The sequence below is a fragment of the Sturnus vulgaris genome, chromosome 1 (assembly GCF_052056855.1).
Source record: "Sturnus vulgaris isolate bStuVul1 chromosome 1, bStuVul1.hap1, whole genome shotgun sequence".
Taxonomy (NCBI): domain Eukaryota; kingdom Metazoa; phylum Chordata; class Aves; order Passeriformes; family Sturnidae; genus Sturnus; species Sturnus vulgaris.
Genome location: NC_142243.1, coordinates 55,512,835 through 55,527,194, shown reverse-complemented (window position 1 = coordinate 55,527,194; position 14,360 = coordinate 55,512,835). Strand labels below are relative to the sequence as shown.

Sequence of the window (14,360 nt, the reverse complement as noted above, 5' to 3'; positions counted from 1 at the left end):
GGGGTGAGACAAAATTTCAACTCAATTCCAGTAAAAATGAGGAAGTTCAAGTATCCTTTATTCAAGGAAAATTCTTGAAAAATGTACCACACCACATTATTGCAAAAGTTCATAGGTACAAAACACTTTGCAGCTGGTGAGAAGGCAATAAAAAGTTGTTTTTTTAAAAATTTGTTACTATAAATTACTGTTACAGTACTTTGCAAATACAGAATTTCAAATTGCATCATTTTTATTTTTCTAAAATTGCCCACAGTACTAGAAATTCCTGAAGATAAGGCAGCTGTTTGTTTAAAAGAAGAGGTAGCTGGTGTCAAGGGATTTCCATTTCTCTTTCAATGCCCACATACTTAAGGGCATCAGCTTGGCTATATCTGAAATTTAAAAAAAAAAGCAGAATCACAAAAAAAACCCAGTATGATGGAATGTTTCAGCTTCATCATTCTGACAGAATGGCACCACAGCCTGGAATACTCTCATACTTAGTTTCTTGAGTATGTCAGCAGTGTTATGAACCTGCAAATTCACCAGCTGGTGAGGAAACGATGGGAAGTCTGCTTTCAGAGGTGTTTGATCAAGAGGAGACAAATCACTAAAATTCCTTACTTTTTCACCTTGAATCTCACAGTTCTGAAGTTCATTTTCAGTACTGGAAAACAACTGCATTTCTCAAGGTTCACCTACACATTGCCACTGGACAGCTTACTTTTTCAAGTAAGTCAAGTGAGATGATTGTAGAGGAAAGTAAGGACACGTTCAAACAAGCATTTGTCTGTAGGAATTAATTCTCTGAAATTCTTGCCTATTTCTGAATGATGAGGGAGTTAACTTGTACCTACGGAACCCAACCAGAGAAAGTGTTGTTCCCATTTGTCACTATATTTTGCTCTATGTGAGCTGCTGTTCCAAGTTTGCAGGGTCTTCACCAGCTGCTTTACACAAATCAGTCTTGCTGTGGCATCTGGCTTAACAAAACCAGTGTGGGGAATGCTGCTTCTCAGCTACTGAGACATTAGGTTGCAGGGACCAGGCAGACACAGGAATTAACTCTTGAGTTGCTCAGATAGTGAAAGCTAATCCCATCTGAAATCCATCTACCCACCTGTAGTCAAAGAACAGTTCTTCACCAGTCTGAATGGCTCTTTTAGCAAATATTCCTATTCTGTGATCACCATTAACCATCATAACTGTTTTAAAAGAAATTAGATATGTTAGTACAAATACTGATAAAATGCATGCTAAAGAAATACCTCACAGTATTTCATACGTTGATGAAAAGCAAGTAAGTGTGAAACTTACCTTTTGCATAGCAGTTGGGATTTACTGAATGGTTTGCAAATCTAATTTTGTTGCCCTTGCGTGTTGCATCAACCACAAAATCTGCAGGGAGCAGAAAAAACAACAAAACCCACGAATGATTTTTTACTTTTAATACCTAGTATGCTTGGATCTTAGCAGCTAGAGAAGATAACGGCTCAGCTTCCCCCATGGAAGAGCTGGCTCACCACCCTACAACAACTGAACTCTGTTCCACACTGTGCTTTTCCTTTACCTCCTGCCACAGTGGCACCACCTTAGCTTTTCATTGAAGCTTCTCTACCTTTATTCTACAAGAACAAGCTCCATGAATATGCTAAGTCAACACTGACTTAAAGCAGCAGGTTTTTTTCCTTATTTCCAGTATTTTCTAGTATTTTGATGCTTGACACAGTGCAGTCTATATTTTTCTCTTCTAGTGGCAGCAGCCACATACCACATATCCGTGGCTTTTTTCTCCCCCAATACAATTACCATCATAACTTACTGCTAATTTAATTCAGTAAAATTACTTCAGACAACATCTGGCAAGCCTTTTACATTCTTTAGTCACCCTAAAGACTATCAACAGGATGAACGCATACACTGATAGGGAAAGATGTGTTTAAAAAAATTCTCATTGTTGCCTGCTGTCTGCCGAAGAACAGGGCTGAACAAAATGCTGAGCATGAATGCTTTACTTACTCTGCCAAGGGTTGCAACTAATGCATACGTACCATTATTCAAGTTAAACAGAAAGCTGCACATGTATTTGTCATACACTTTTCCTCTTCTGTCTGCCTCATCCTGAGAAATAATCTGAAATAAACACTATTTGTAAAAAAGAGAAGCACTTTTCCATTGTGTAACCATAGCAGCTTAATGTCAACCCCCCCCCCCAACCTTCTGAAAGGTGGGAGTTTTTTTATTGTCTGGGATTCAAAGTATTCCCAAACAAAGTATTGTTTTCATCAAGCATTCTGCACTTACCAAACATCCGTGCTTTGCTCTTAGCATAAATAAACTCTTTCAGAGCAGAAGAAAAGTAAGAATTGCTTCTCCTCTCAAAATCAGGACTGCATACCTGACTCAGTGTTTTATTGCTACAGAATATAGCTTAGTGAAAGCTCCTACTGACTTTCAGTACTATGCTAAATGATTTGCCACCAAATTCTAAGCATGTCTGAACTGAAATTCCATCTAAGATAAAAAGGACATTCTAGCCTCTCCTCTCCAACAAGAACCTGTTTCAAATTTTTTGTGACATTTCAATTGTGTAGTTCCTGGAGTCTGAGCCTGTGAGACAGCAGTTACAGCCTGTGACACTTAGTCAGCCACATGGCTCTGTCTGAATGTGATACCAGGTTACAAACAATGGTATCCCATGGTCAGTCCCTGTCAATGCATAACTTCATCAATTAAGCTCATATCCAGTGTTCTCCATCCTTACCTCACCACAGTATTCAGAGATGAATTCATTCTTTTGTACAGGATCTTTGATAAAAATCCCCCAGCCTGCCACATCTGAAGGTGCCAATAGTAAGTGCTGTGGAATAGAAAAACCAAAAGGTTTAGATATGCCTGGCTTAGATTTGAGTTTAGTTTGAGTTTTTTTCCATTTTGTATTGTATCACTTAGTGAAATATATATGCTGGGGCTCCAGGGAGCAGACAAATCCAGAGTCTTCTAATGATCAAACACACACTGAAGTTACAGCTTGTGGATCAGAAGATGTATGTAAAAGAAAAATGACCAAGTATTTGAAAACTATTTAACCGCCCCAAGACACCATGAAATGAAGGGGAGACTTCAACCTCAAAAGGTATGTAGACAGGAGCCCATGGCTGATCAGCTCCCTAATTAACTATTTTGTGAGAAGACGTTCCAGAGTAGAAATAAACTTTGGCTTATTGATTTATTTGCCAGAACTGAATGGGCTTTCAAGACTTAGTAGACTGTATATACAAGTTTATGCCTTAGAATCAACAACTGAAGAAAGAAACTGCTGTAGACTCTGGGATAAACTTCATGCTGATCTGGAAAAGACTGCTGAGGTATCACTTTAAAACAGCAGCCTATTTGCAATTAAGAAGCAAAGTCTGAATGGGGAAAAGGAGATATTCTGCTGCAGTGCTGCACAGAAACACTAATTGGTACATGATAAAATAGTGTAGATAGATAGTGCTTAACAGCAGCACATGAGCAAGCTAACAAATGACAACTCCCTTTATTTCTATTTGGTTTGGGTTTTTTTGTTTTCTTTGCCTTCATGCTGTCAAACAGGAAAAGAAATTCTATTCTCTGGCTTGAAAATACAAGAACACCTCAAAACCCAGGCAACAGACATGCAGTTATATAACTTTGGACGTACTTTTTTGGATCCTCTCTGAATGCTGCAGTTCTTGCAAGAAACATTTTTGCTGTCCCAGTGGTCAGCTGCTCCACAAGTCAGGCAGAGGTCAGGATCACACTCACGGACAGCCAGGTAACAGGGGCACTGCTTGGTGTTGCATTGTGCTTTGCAACGACACCCAGGAAAACGATTTTGGCCTACAAAGGAATGTGTGTGGGGAAAAAAAAGCAAGTATGAAAAAATACAGCATAAAATCAAGCCTCTGCAGATTATAGCATATCAGAATATTGGTAACACAGCCATTGATATCTGCATAGGACACTCCAAAGTACTACAAATTCTTTCCTTCCCTGATCTTAATTACTATTCCTCAATTTTAGGTCTGAAGACTGCTTCTGACTCCATGCAATAGTCAATTACAAGGGCCAAATTAAACTGAACGTGCTCTCACTGTCTGACACAACTTGCTGCTCCTGTAACACTGTCTGCAGTACAGAGCTCGATAATGAGACAGAGAGAGAAATTTATAGATAACTTTTAAATGTTTTACTTACATTCTGAGCTGCACTGACAAAACTTCTCACAGAAGTTTTGAGCAATTACACATGGGCATGAGCTGTCACAAGGCTGACGTGGGTGATCACATGGCTGATAGTTGTAAACGTGATTCGATGACCCATCTGAAGAAAAATAGCAACATTTTGTAAAGCTGAAAGTTGCAAACAAACAATACACAGTTCCCCTTACTCTAAGGCAGAAATTCCCTTTTAGTCATTTAACTAAGAAACCCCAGACATGAACAAAAAACCCAAACCCACAATGAGTTGGATTAAAAACCCAAAAGACACAAAACCAAACTGTAACATTAGTGAGCTGTTTTACACCATTACCTGCCTTCCTAGTGCACCTCGTTCTGCCATTGCTCAGCTGCTTTGAGTATTCAGAGCTGAAAGCTGTTCATGTGGAAAACTGAGAAACGAAACTAAAATGGCATAATTTCCTGTCTGAACATGTTTTGGAATAGCACTGATATTATTCAACAGAGTAAATTTGCTTAAATGCCCAAAGCAATTTTTAATGTGGAACAACAGTCAACTTTTAAACAGGTAACACTGGCAATCTAATTCCTTTATTATTATTATTATTATTACTATTATTATACCACTGTGGTTTCCCAAGTCAATTTTCCAGTACAGACAATGCTGAAGTCTTCTAGGAAAGAAAAGAACTTCCAGGGACAACTCTTTACCTATAGAGCGGCTAGAAGAATTTGGTGCTATACAAATTATATTTTCTATTAATACTCCTGAGCTTGTTTAGAGTTTGCATGAATTTGTAAATTTGTAAAAATGCTCAAGTTAGCAATCAGCAACAAAAAAGGAGAGAGACAAACTGATCAATTATTTATGTTGCTAGAAGTCCCAATCATTCTCAAGAACTTTTCAAAGAACTATTTCTAAATTAAGGTGGCTTACAAAAGAAAAGAAAAAGGCACTTTTTACTGCAGCTCCTATCCTTAATACTATTTTTACCTGCACTTCAATGAGGAAAGACTGTAAAGTCAGCCTCCTTTCCTTTTTACAGAATTACACAGAGCTCTTCCAGCTATTTAAACCAAAGAGTACCTTTTGTCCCTACAATATGTGTAGTGAGAGTTTATGTTTTTAATTCTCATTTTCCTAAAATTTCTAGCTCCCCATGGAACATATATAATGGCCTAACATTAAAAAAATAAACAACCAGGCCCCCCCCACAAACAACCAAAATGGAAAAAAGCAATAGTAGAATCTTAAAAGTTCAGGACATAAATTGAATGGAAAGATGCTAACCCTTTTTCAGCTGTATCTTTCTGCAATGAGCAGCCCACAACCTGCAAAAACACAAAACAAACAAGAAGGTTGACAGGAACTCCTCCTGCAGTGGGCTGAGAAAGGCAGCTGCATCTTGCACCCACACTTGACTTAAGATGGGAAATTTTCTGGAGACATGAACACCTGCTAACTGCACACAAGTCAGAGGGGCTGCAGCAGAACCACCCAGTCCCAGTCTCTCAGGCTTGACAAGATCAGAACTCTGCAGGCTGCTCCCCCTGCTCCCCACACCACTCCTCTAGTCCCAGGATTGTACAGATGAGCAGTCCCCACCCAGCCCAGCCTAGAGATGCTTAAATTCAGATGGCCTTGAAGGAAACCCTGCTAAGACCAGGCTGTTGGAACTGCTTCTGGCAGACAGGAGCAGCAGCAAAGGAAGGATATGAAGTTGAAGATCTGAAGGGTCATGCCCGACTAGGGGGGTAGAAATAGGACAGCTGTTTGCTTCACAGAACTTGACCCCAGCACTACTCTGGTTGTCACCTACAGATCACAGCCAGGTCCTACCTACCCTTCACCTGAGAAGCTCCAAGTACTTGACAGGAGACACTGTCTGCCTGGCACAGCCGCAGTGATGGGACCTCAGTATTCCTTCTGGCTGGACACTTTTCCCCAGTTGTCCTGGTTGGTGGTGCTGCACTGAGCCTCTCTCCTTCTACTTCAAAGTCTACACTCCGTTTTCTTATTTCCTTACAGTTTTCCTTCAGTGTCCCCTTTCTCAGGTAGCTCAGCCAAGCACACCCTTTGCCAAAAGTGGTGTTTTTGTTGTCTGGTGGATTTTATTGCTTGTGTTTGTTGCTTTGGTGTGGTTTTTTTTACAAATAGCATGCTTTTGGTTAGCATAACATAACTCAATATACTTGAAAGTTCTTGCAAGTTACATTTATCCCTTTATTTTTTATCCATTTCAGATCACAAGCTCTTTGGCCAGGGAATGTCAGCTATTCCACAAACGGTGTGTCAGATACAATCAAGCAAAAACACCTGTCTGGACCTTTAGTACCAAAAGAAAAACCAGACTTTTCATTTCAGTAGCCTTAAAATTAAAGGAGAAATCAGTTATTTATTTTCTTCAATTCTATGCATTTTAGTTACCACTTGTATTTCAGTGAACACACATAACAAAGAAATTAGATTAAGGATTTTCAAAGTTTATACTTCTTGGGCTTCCTTAGCATATCATGTAACAACATAAAGACAATAGGGGAGAAGCCTCATTTCTTGGCCAATTAAGACACTGCCAACTGCATCGAGCAACTCACTCTGTAGATTTACTGAGCTGCCCAAAAGACTCATGAACACAGGTATTGAAAGATCCCCAGCACAGAACACCAACAAAAGTCTTTCAGTGAGTGCAACACTCCTCAGAAGTTTGCACTCTGAAAGAATATCTCCCACTGTAACTACTTAAATAGGACTTTTTAACTGCTACATCTTTCAAAAAAGCATAGCAGCTTTTACTTCAACCAAATGGTGTGCAGTACCTTCTAACAGCTTCAGCTAAGTAAGATTCTCTATAAAATTGCCATTCTAAAGCATTACTATGTGATTTAGCTCAATAACCAACTTTCTTACAAGCACTGAAGGAGCCCATAAGAGTTAGAAACCCACAAAGACAGATTTGTCCAAGTAACTATGGCTGAGGGGAAGAAAGCCTAGCATCACAAAGTACTGTAATAAATAGATGATATTCCTATTAAGAGTGATTCACTCTAGAAGAAAAGGCTGCCAACATCTATTTATGAATTATGAGACATTGACTCTGCAAGAAGACACTTCCCATATACTTGAAATTGCAATTTTGACTTAAATTACTCTAATGCACACCATACTACTTTCTTTCTTGTCTACCTCGTATTTGGAAAATGTAACATACCATATTTTTGAACAAGTCTTTCAGAGAAACTTGTCTGTCACCCCAAAATAATAAGAACCTACTAGCACAGCAAACCCTTAAAAGCATTCTGTGGCCAAACTTCTTAAAGTACTCTTTCATTAGCAATTAGCAGCTTCACTTTTTCTCAAAAGGCAAGCACTAACCTAATACTTTTTAAATGTACACAAATGTGCATACACATAAACAAAGCATTAATAGTAACAAGTCAGAGCAGAAAGAAAGCTACAGGTGGCAGTCACAACGGGAAAGGCATCCGTCTACTCTGTCCCTCTTCTGGAGGGACTGGTGTCACAGGAGGGAGAGGGGGACTGGAGACACAGTGGCAGCATGAGCTGTGGGGAATGATACAATACAACAGAAAGCAGGCTGACAACACTGACCAACTCGACAGGAGTTTTGACTGGCACAATGCAATACTGCATTCACTGCCTTGTAACTTCCAAACTGCCACAAAGCCCTGCAAGTTCCCCCAGTTAGTGCACAAAGCTGGAGCCTGAGCAAGCACCATGCTAAGGCAGAGTATCATTTTCATATCTGCCATCTCAAACAGAAACAAAAGGCAGGACCTGGTCCCATGCAGCAGGAAGCAAAGGCAAGGAAAACACAAAGTTGAGAAAACACTCACAACTTGAAGTTTCATTTAAAAAGGCTAACTGGAAACTCTGTGGCAGGTTTCCAAGCAAGCCAGTGGATTTGTACATCTGGTTAATGGCATCTGCAAGAGAGCCAGCTTAGAGAACAAGTGTTTCCAGAAGCATCATGACAGCTTCTCTCCTAACAACCTATTAGACTTTGCCAGTGGTTTTAGGCAGCAGCAGTGTCAGCTAACCCGGCAGTAAAAACACTCTTTGGAAGAGGCTGCTCCATCATTTCTTGCTTTGCACAAGGATACTCTACTACCAGAAAGAGCCCCAAAAATTCAAAACACGTGCCAGTTATGTCTAATATATAGCTGAGTCTTTGCAGTGTTTGATTTTCTGGCATCGCTCAAAGACTTCAGTCCCCTGGATCATCTTATCCACTGCCTTCCCACCACTCCAAGACTCAGCCTTCCAACCATGTAGCACATAAGAATATTGATGCCAATACCTTAGCTTCACCTTTTGCCTGATAACAGTGAGACTTTAAATCCCTACAAAAAGGCATCCTGAACTCTTGGCAGAACTATTCAAACCCATGCAGTGAACATCAGTCCACCAGAAGGTAAGTAAGAGGAAGAAAATAAGAAAGTGGAGAAAAAGAAATTTCAAAAAGAATTACTAAGTGGACTCTGAATAGGGGATGAGGGAGAAGAGGAAAACCAAAATAATAAAGAAGCAGCTTTATATGGCCTTAAAATCAGTACAAAAGTAAAGGAAAGAGTGTTGATTAGTTTACAGCAAATTCAACTCAGCTCCCAGCAATGGAAGAAAAACATACACATGAAAGAATGACCAGAACTAAAATACCCTCTCCCTTCAGCACACACCCATGCTTTTCAGAATTCTTTTTTCATTCAGGCTTTTTACTGGCTTCTATGCAAAGTACTAATTTCTCATCAAGGCAGAGTTTTCTCCAAATAACAGGTTAGTCTGATACATAGGCCCGGCTCTAACATTTACTAGTTCTCCAAAAAGCAACTATATTAGAAGTCTTCTTCTCCCACTGATCAGCCTTATTACAGCTATTTTAACAAAAATGACACAGAGAGGAGGGAGACAAGACATTTCATTATCGAAGAGGGGGGCAGTCTTGCCAGCTAGTTGCTCAGTATGCCCATTTGACACCAGGATGACACCGGAAATAGGCAAAGTCTTGCAAGAAAAGACTTTATCTGCTCTCAGATCAGTTACAAGAGGCCAGCAAAAGCAGCTTTTTGCTGCTGCTTTATCTCAAAGCCACATGCACATGTGGAAAACATGCAGACAGGTAAGAGCTCTGCAATGGAAAAGGGCAAAAGGAAAGGAAGGGCCTTCCCGGCTCTAGGACTGGATTTACCTTAATAGTGAGTAAACTCAACTAAAGGAAAGGTAAGAAACAAAGAAAGATTTCTAGATGGCTGTCCCAATTGCTGTTTGTGGGACATGTTCAGTGTTCAGATTACAGCAGGATGTAGACAGGCTAAACTGCTTTCCTTTTTAAAAAGGCTACTGCCATAGAAAAATGGAGATAGCTTGATTGCCACATACTCTGGGACACGAAATCTGTAAAATTATCTCCATCCTTCAATGAGAGTTTAAAGAACTAAAGGCCATTTCAAAACTAAATTGCTACCATAAAAGTTTTTATATTGGCAAGTAATAAAAAAGAAAATAAAGTCAAGAAACCCCATGCAATGGAGTATGCTTTCATTTACTTGGGAAAAGAACTCCTAAACAAAAAAAAGTCTGAGAACGCCTCCAAAACAATGTCAGCCGGTAATCATACAATCCATTTCAGCTGCAAACATATGTTTGAGCCTTTTAGCTGCTCTTTTTAAATAGATGTAGTGGCACCATTTTTACAGCAACTTGTGTGAACCTGACAGCAAGCTAATTCTCAGCTGCATATTCCAAACTTGCACCATGCCTAATAACCTAAATTTAAACAGCCAAACCCACCAAGTGCTCGAGCACTTGAAAACTGTGCCAAGAGCATTAAAATCAATAGCTTTTGCTGAGAACAAAATCTTTTGCAGATGCTCACTCAGTCTTTACCCAGCTCACGTTGCCTGCCTCTATGCTAAAAAGTAGAAATATTCTGCTCCACATAAACAGGATCTTTGAACCAGTTCAGGAATTTCACTAGGCCTGGAAATAATTAGTAGACAAGCTAAGACAGAAGCAAGAAGAATTGATGGGAGAAGAACTCGAAGGACAAACTTAAGGGAAAATAAGGAAAGTTAAAGGGAAAAATAGGAAATTATATGGAAAAAAAAGTGTACTTATTGCCTGATAAAGAAATGTTTTTGCTAATTTTCAGCTAGCTTTTTATCTCCTATGTTCTTATCTCTCAGAATATAAATAATCAATGCAGAGCTGCGTTTTCCAAGCCTCAGAATTCTCAAAAATGCATTTCACTGATAGACAGTAGCCACCAAGGTTTGCAATTTCAACAGAAATTGTGTCAAATGATGTTAGTGGCTCCAGAAAAGCGGAACTCTGTTCTTCGTTGGAGCTTCACTTCAAATAATAACTTGTTAGCCTGGCTTTAGTTGTTGTTCTAGGTGCTAATGAAACTCAGATGTTACAAAGGAATAGTCTCTCCTAAAGAAAAAGAAGACAATCCTACTAGCTTGATATCTGAAGCTTGCTAGAATACACTTCATCATAAAAAAAAAAAGTTTTAATTTTAAAATACCATATAATCACTACTCAATCCTATTGAAATGTTTCAAAATTTAATGTTTACTGCTGTAAAAAAATCATTATACCACACTATCTTGAATGTTGCAAAAAGATGCATAGGTGATTTCTCATCTAAAAAGAGTTTGGACTACTTGCATCAATACACCTACAAGAACCTGGCTGTTAAAGAGTTTATAAAGAAAGGAAAGGAAAAGAGGAAGGTTATACTTGCCACTGCAGTAGAACTTTTGTCTGAAACTAAAACACCCTTTTGTTTTATTGCTGCAACTTTTGGTTTTGGAAGCAAAAGAAGAGTTGCACAACTTTTCCTCCAAAACACTTTCTGTTCTGATCCCCTGTATTGCAATTTACTGTTATGCTAAGGGTATTTAGTAACAGATTTACCTGTGTTTCCTTTTCTTCTTTCTGGGAGGAGTATCAACATCTTCAGCAGGGACTGGTGCAATAATACTAGATTCCTTTACTCTAAACTCATACACCTAACAAGAGATACCATAACACATCCACGATAAATCTCTCACTTACAAAGTTGCTCATATTCTATGTTAGTATGATTTCCTCCAACCAACAACTTACAGATTACATCCAGTCAAAGTCTCTTTTCAATACATTTAAAGTTGATTATTTTTGTCATTTAAGAACTGATACTCTAATTTAAACCTCCTGTAAATTTAATTTTAAAATAGTTTTAAAACTAACTTTTATGTATTTGTGGTATGAATTATGGACCATAGCATTCTTGGGAAAACCAAGAAAATTAATTACTTTTCCCTTTTAGTAATCAATACTTTAGCATTAAAAGTAAATCGCTATGACTCTTAGCAAGTAGCTTCTTACCTGTCTGCACGTTTTGGTCCCAATCAGTCTGGCAATTGCACAGAAGTTGTCATAGTAGGTGCCAATAAGAACTCTAAACATTGAAGCTTCTGCACCACTCCATTCCACATTCTCTGGAGGCTCAATATTTGGCTTCATCTTTATTGGTGTTTGACACCTAGAATTTGCTTCTGTAATAAAATTCAAGAGTAAGGCTATGTTTCAAAATTTATATTGCCCTTCACAATGTCAAATCATTAACTGCAGGTAAAAAATATCCCAGGCTTTTTGTTGTTGTTTCCTAAGTGCCAGAAGAAACAACTACTTTTCACATGCCTTACAGAAGCTAACAATAGCAACTCAAATTACATGACCTTCACATAAATTGAGACAATAAGGACATTCTCTTACAGTTTGATTAAACTCATATCATTATCTTGTCTTCACTCAGTTCCATACATTCCAAACACATATTTTCTAGGATTACATGGTTCGACTTGTTTTGGCGTTTTGTTGTTTTTGTTGCATTGGTTTTTTTGTAGTTTTGGTTTTGTTTCATCTCAAGCAGTGCAGCTCATTGAATAAAGCAGCACTGACCAGCCTTACCAGAGGAACTGGATGTTTCATCTTTCTTTTCTTCTTCCTCTTTGTCGTTGTTTTCCCCGCCGGTTTCAGTGCCAGCCTCTCGATCGCTGTCCGTGTCCTTTGACTCCAGAACGTTTATGGTGGGCGTGCTGGGCCTGCTGGTGTTGTTTGGGAGCCGTCCCCTCCGGCGGCCGCCGGGGCGCTTTGGCGGAGTCTTTATGCGCTCTGCCGTCAGGGCAGCTGCAAACTCCTTTGCACCTTCCTGAACACAAAACATCACAATTTACATCAAAAGAATCAAGAAGTGTTTTCACTTGTGATCAGGGCCTATGGGAGAACACCTTCTACTAGCATACTGAGTAACTTCCCATTTTTCTACAAAATAATCGTGCACCAAAATTCCAGTTAAAGGTACTCCAACCATGAACACAAGTACTTTTGATGCTACCATCAAAAAAATCTACACTTACAACAAAGTACTTGTGTCAGTATTTCAGTTCACCTTTTACTTTTGCTGCCCAGTGAAAAATTATTCAATAGTAAATTTCTATTTTCCGAGATTACAAAAAAACAAATTAGAATTTCCCGCAGAAAACACCCATAAAAATACAAGAACTCTTCTTGTACATGGCACTTAAACAGTATGTGTTCTGCATTTTTTAAAATGCAAGCAGTGGTAACTTATTTTCAAGAGGAAAGGGGTATGACAGTGTAGCAAATTTTCAGATAGGAAAATTACATAGTTTCTCATACTAAAAAAATTAGGGGAATTATGAGAGAGACTTGAAATTATATTACTAAAGATTTCACTTTATTGATTTCCATCCTATTGCTTCTTTAGAGCACAAGTCCCAGATGGAATCAGCCTTTGGCAAACTAAAAAAAAAACCTTAGTAATTTTTAGTTGTGATATAATTTACAAGAGAGTGAAGTTTGAAGTTCCTTGACTAGACTGGACATAACAGCAGCAACACCATTATTAGGGGATAGTAATATTTCTTCCCTACAAATATGTCAGGCTAGATCTACAAGGATTCCTACTTAAGATGATGGGAAGTTAAATTTTTTCTCTCACAGCAGCTGAAAGTAACACATCTGACTGCAAATAACCCACAAGCAGATGCACTATCCTAGATCAAACATGTTGTTAGATTAAGTACCCCACCAGACTGCAGCCAGCATTATCACTCAGTGAATTGTGACATATAAAATTATCTTACCAAATGTTGATAACAGTGAGGTCCACAAGGCTTATTATCTAATGCTGTTTCTGTATTCTTTCGTTTATAAGTATTGGGAGTTGCATGGAATGCTGTTGAATCAAAACAGATTTTTAAGTTTTCATATAAAAATACATTAAATATGTAACCTCAAACTGTATCCAAAACACAAGGTTACCAAGACTTTATTAAAACCAGAATAAAAATACTAACAAATGGGAAAAAAAAACCCACCACAAACATAAAATAAGGCCCATGTAGTGACATATGCCTTACCACTTAAATACACAGAGACAGCACATAGGTAAGTTTCACATATCACAGAACAGTTTGGGGTGAAAGGGCCCTTAAAAATCATCTAGATCCAACCCCTCTCTGCCATAGGCAGGGACACGTTCCACTAGACCAGGCTGATTAAACCCCATCTAGCCTGGCCTTGAACACTGTCAGAGATGAGGTAGCCACAGCTTCTCTGGGCAACCAGTTCCAGTGTATCACTTCCCTCACAGTGAAAAATGTCCAGTAGAAAGCCATTATGCTCATTTACATCAGCAAAGACAATCATCACATTTGTTTCAAGTATCAAGGAAGATTTGGTGTATTACCCCTTCCAACAAAAGGAGAGACTTTACTTTGTTGTCATGTTAAACAGAATTGCTCAAGGCTTCTCCTATTAGTGATCTCTCTTCAATGTGTAAGATTCAGTTGTTAAATTTCTTTCTTATCAAAACATCCATGCACGCTTTGGACAGGTAATAGGACTCACTTTACATTTTCATCAGTGAGGACACATAAGCATTTTCACTCTATTAGTTTATCAGCACTCCAGCTAAGCTGACAGCATATAACAATTCATCTCTCCTATATCCCAGCTGCAGGGTAAAAATAAGTTAGCATTGCACAGTCACTCTGGATAAGTGAGCCAAGTCTGCACCTTGCAGAGAAGTGTCTGGTCCTGTATCTGACAGGCTCTGCATAGCTCCGTAAAAGCTGCAG

General features: G+C 38.8%; 1 protein-coding gene across 5 annotated transcripts in view; it reads right to left on the bottom strand.

The window, feature by feature from the left end:
- Positions 1-41: 41 nt before the first annotated feature.
- EZH2 (enhancer of zeste 2 polycomb repressive complex 2 subunit) overlaps positions 42-14,360 on the bottom strand; it is a 28,855-nt gene continuing 14,536 nt past the window's right edge. For all 5 annotated transcript variants that reach the window (XM_014888658.2, XM_088167385.1, XM_088167374.1 and 2 more), the window contains 12 exons: positions 13,365-13,456; positions 12,166-12,406; positions 11,581-11,750; positions 11,128-11,222; positions 5,479-5,519; positions 4,204-4,329; positions 3,668-3,846; positions 2,747-2,842; positions 2,034-2,115; positions 1,300-1,380; positions 1,103-1,187; positions 42-374 (listed from right to left, as the gene is read on the bottom strand). In XM_014888658.2, the coding sequence (XP_014744144.2) occupies positions 314-374; positions 1,103-1,187; positions 1,300-1,380; positions 2,034-2,115; positions 2,747-2,842; positions 3,668-3,846; positions 4,204-4,329; positions 5,479-5,519; positions 11,128-11,222; positions 11,581-11,750; positions 12,166-12,406; positions 13,365-13,456 (1,349 nt within the window). In that variant the 3' untranslated portion in view covers positions 42-313. The remainder of the gene's footprint in view (positions 375-1,102; positions 1,188-1,299; positions 1,381-2,033; positions 2,116-2,746; positions 2,843-3,667; positions 3,847-4,203; positions 4,330-5,478; positions 5,520-11,127; positions 11,223-11,580; positions 11,751-12,165; positions 12,407-13,364; positions 13,457-14,360) is intronic.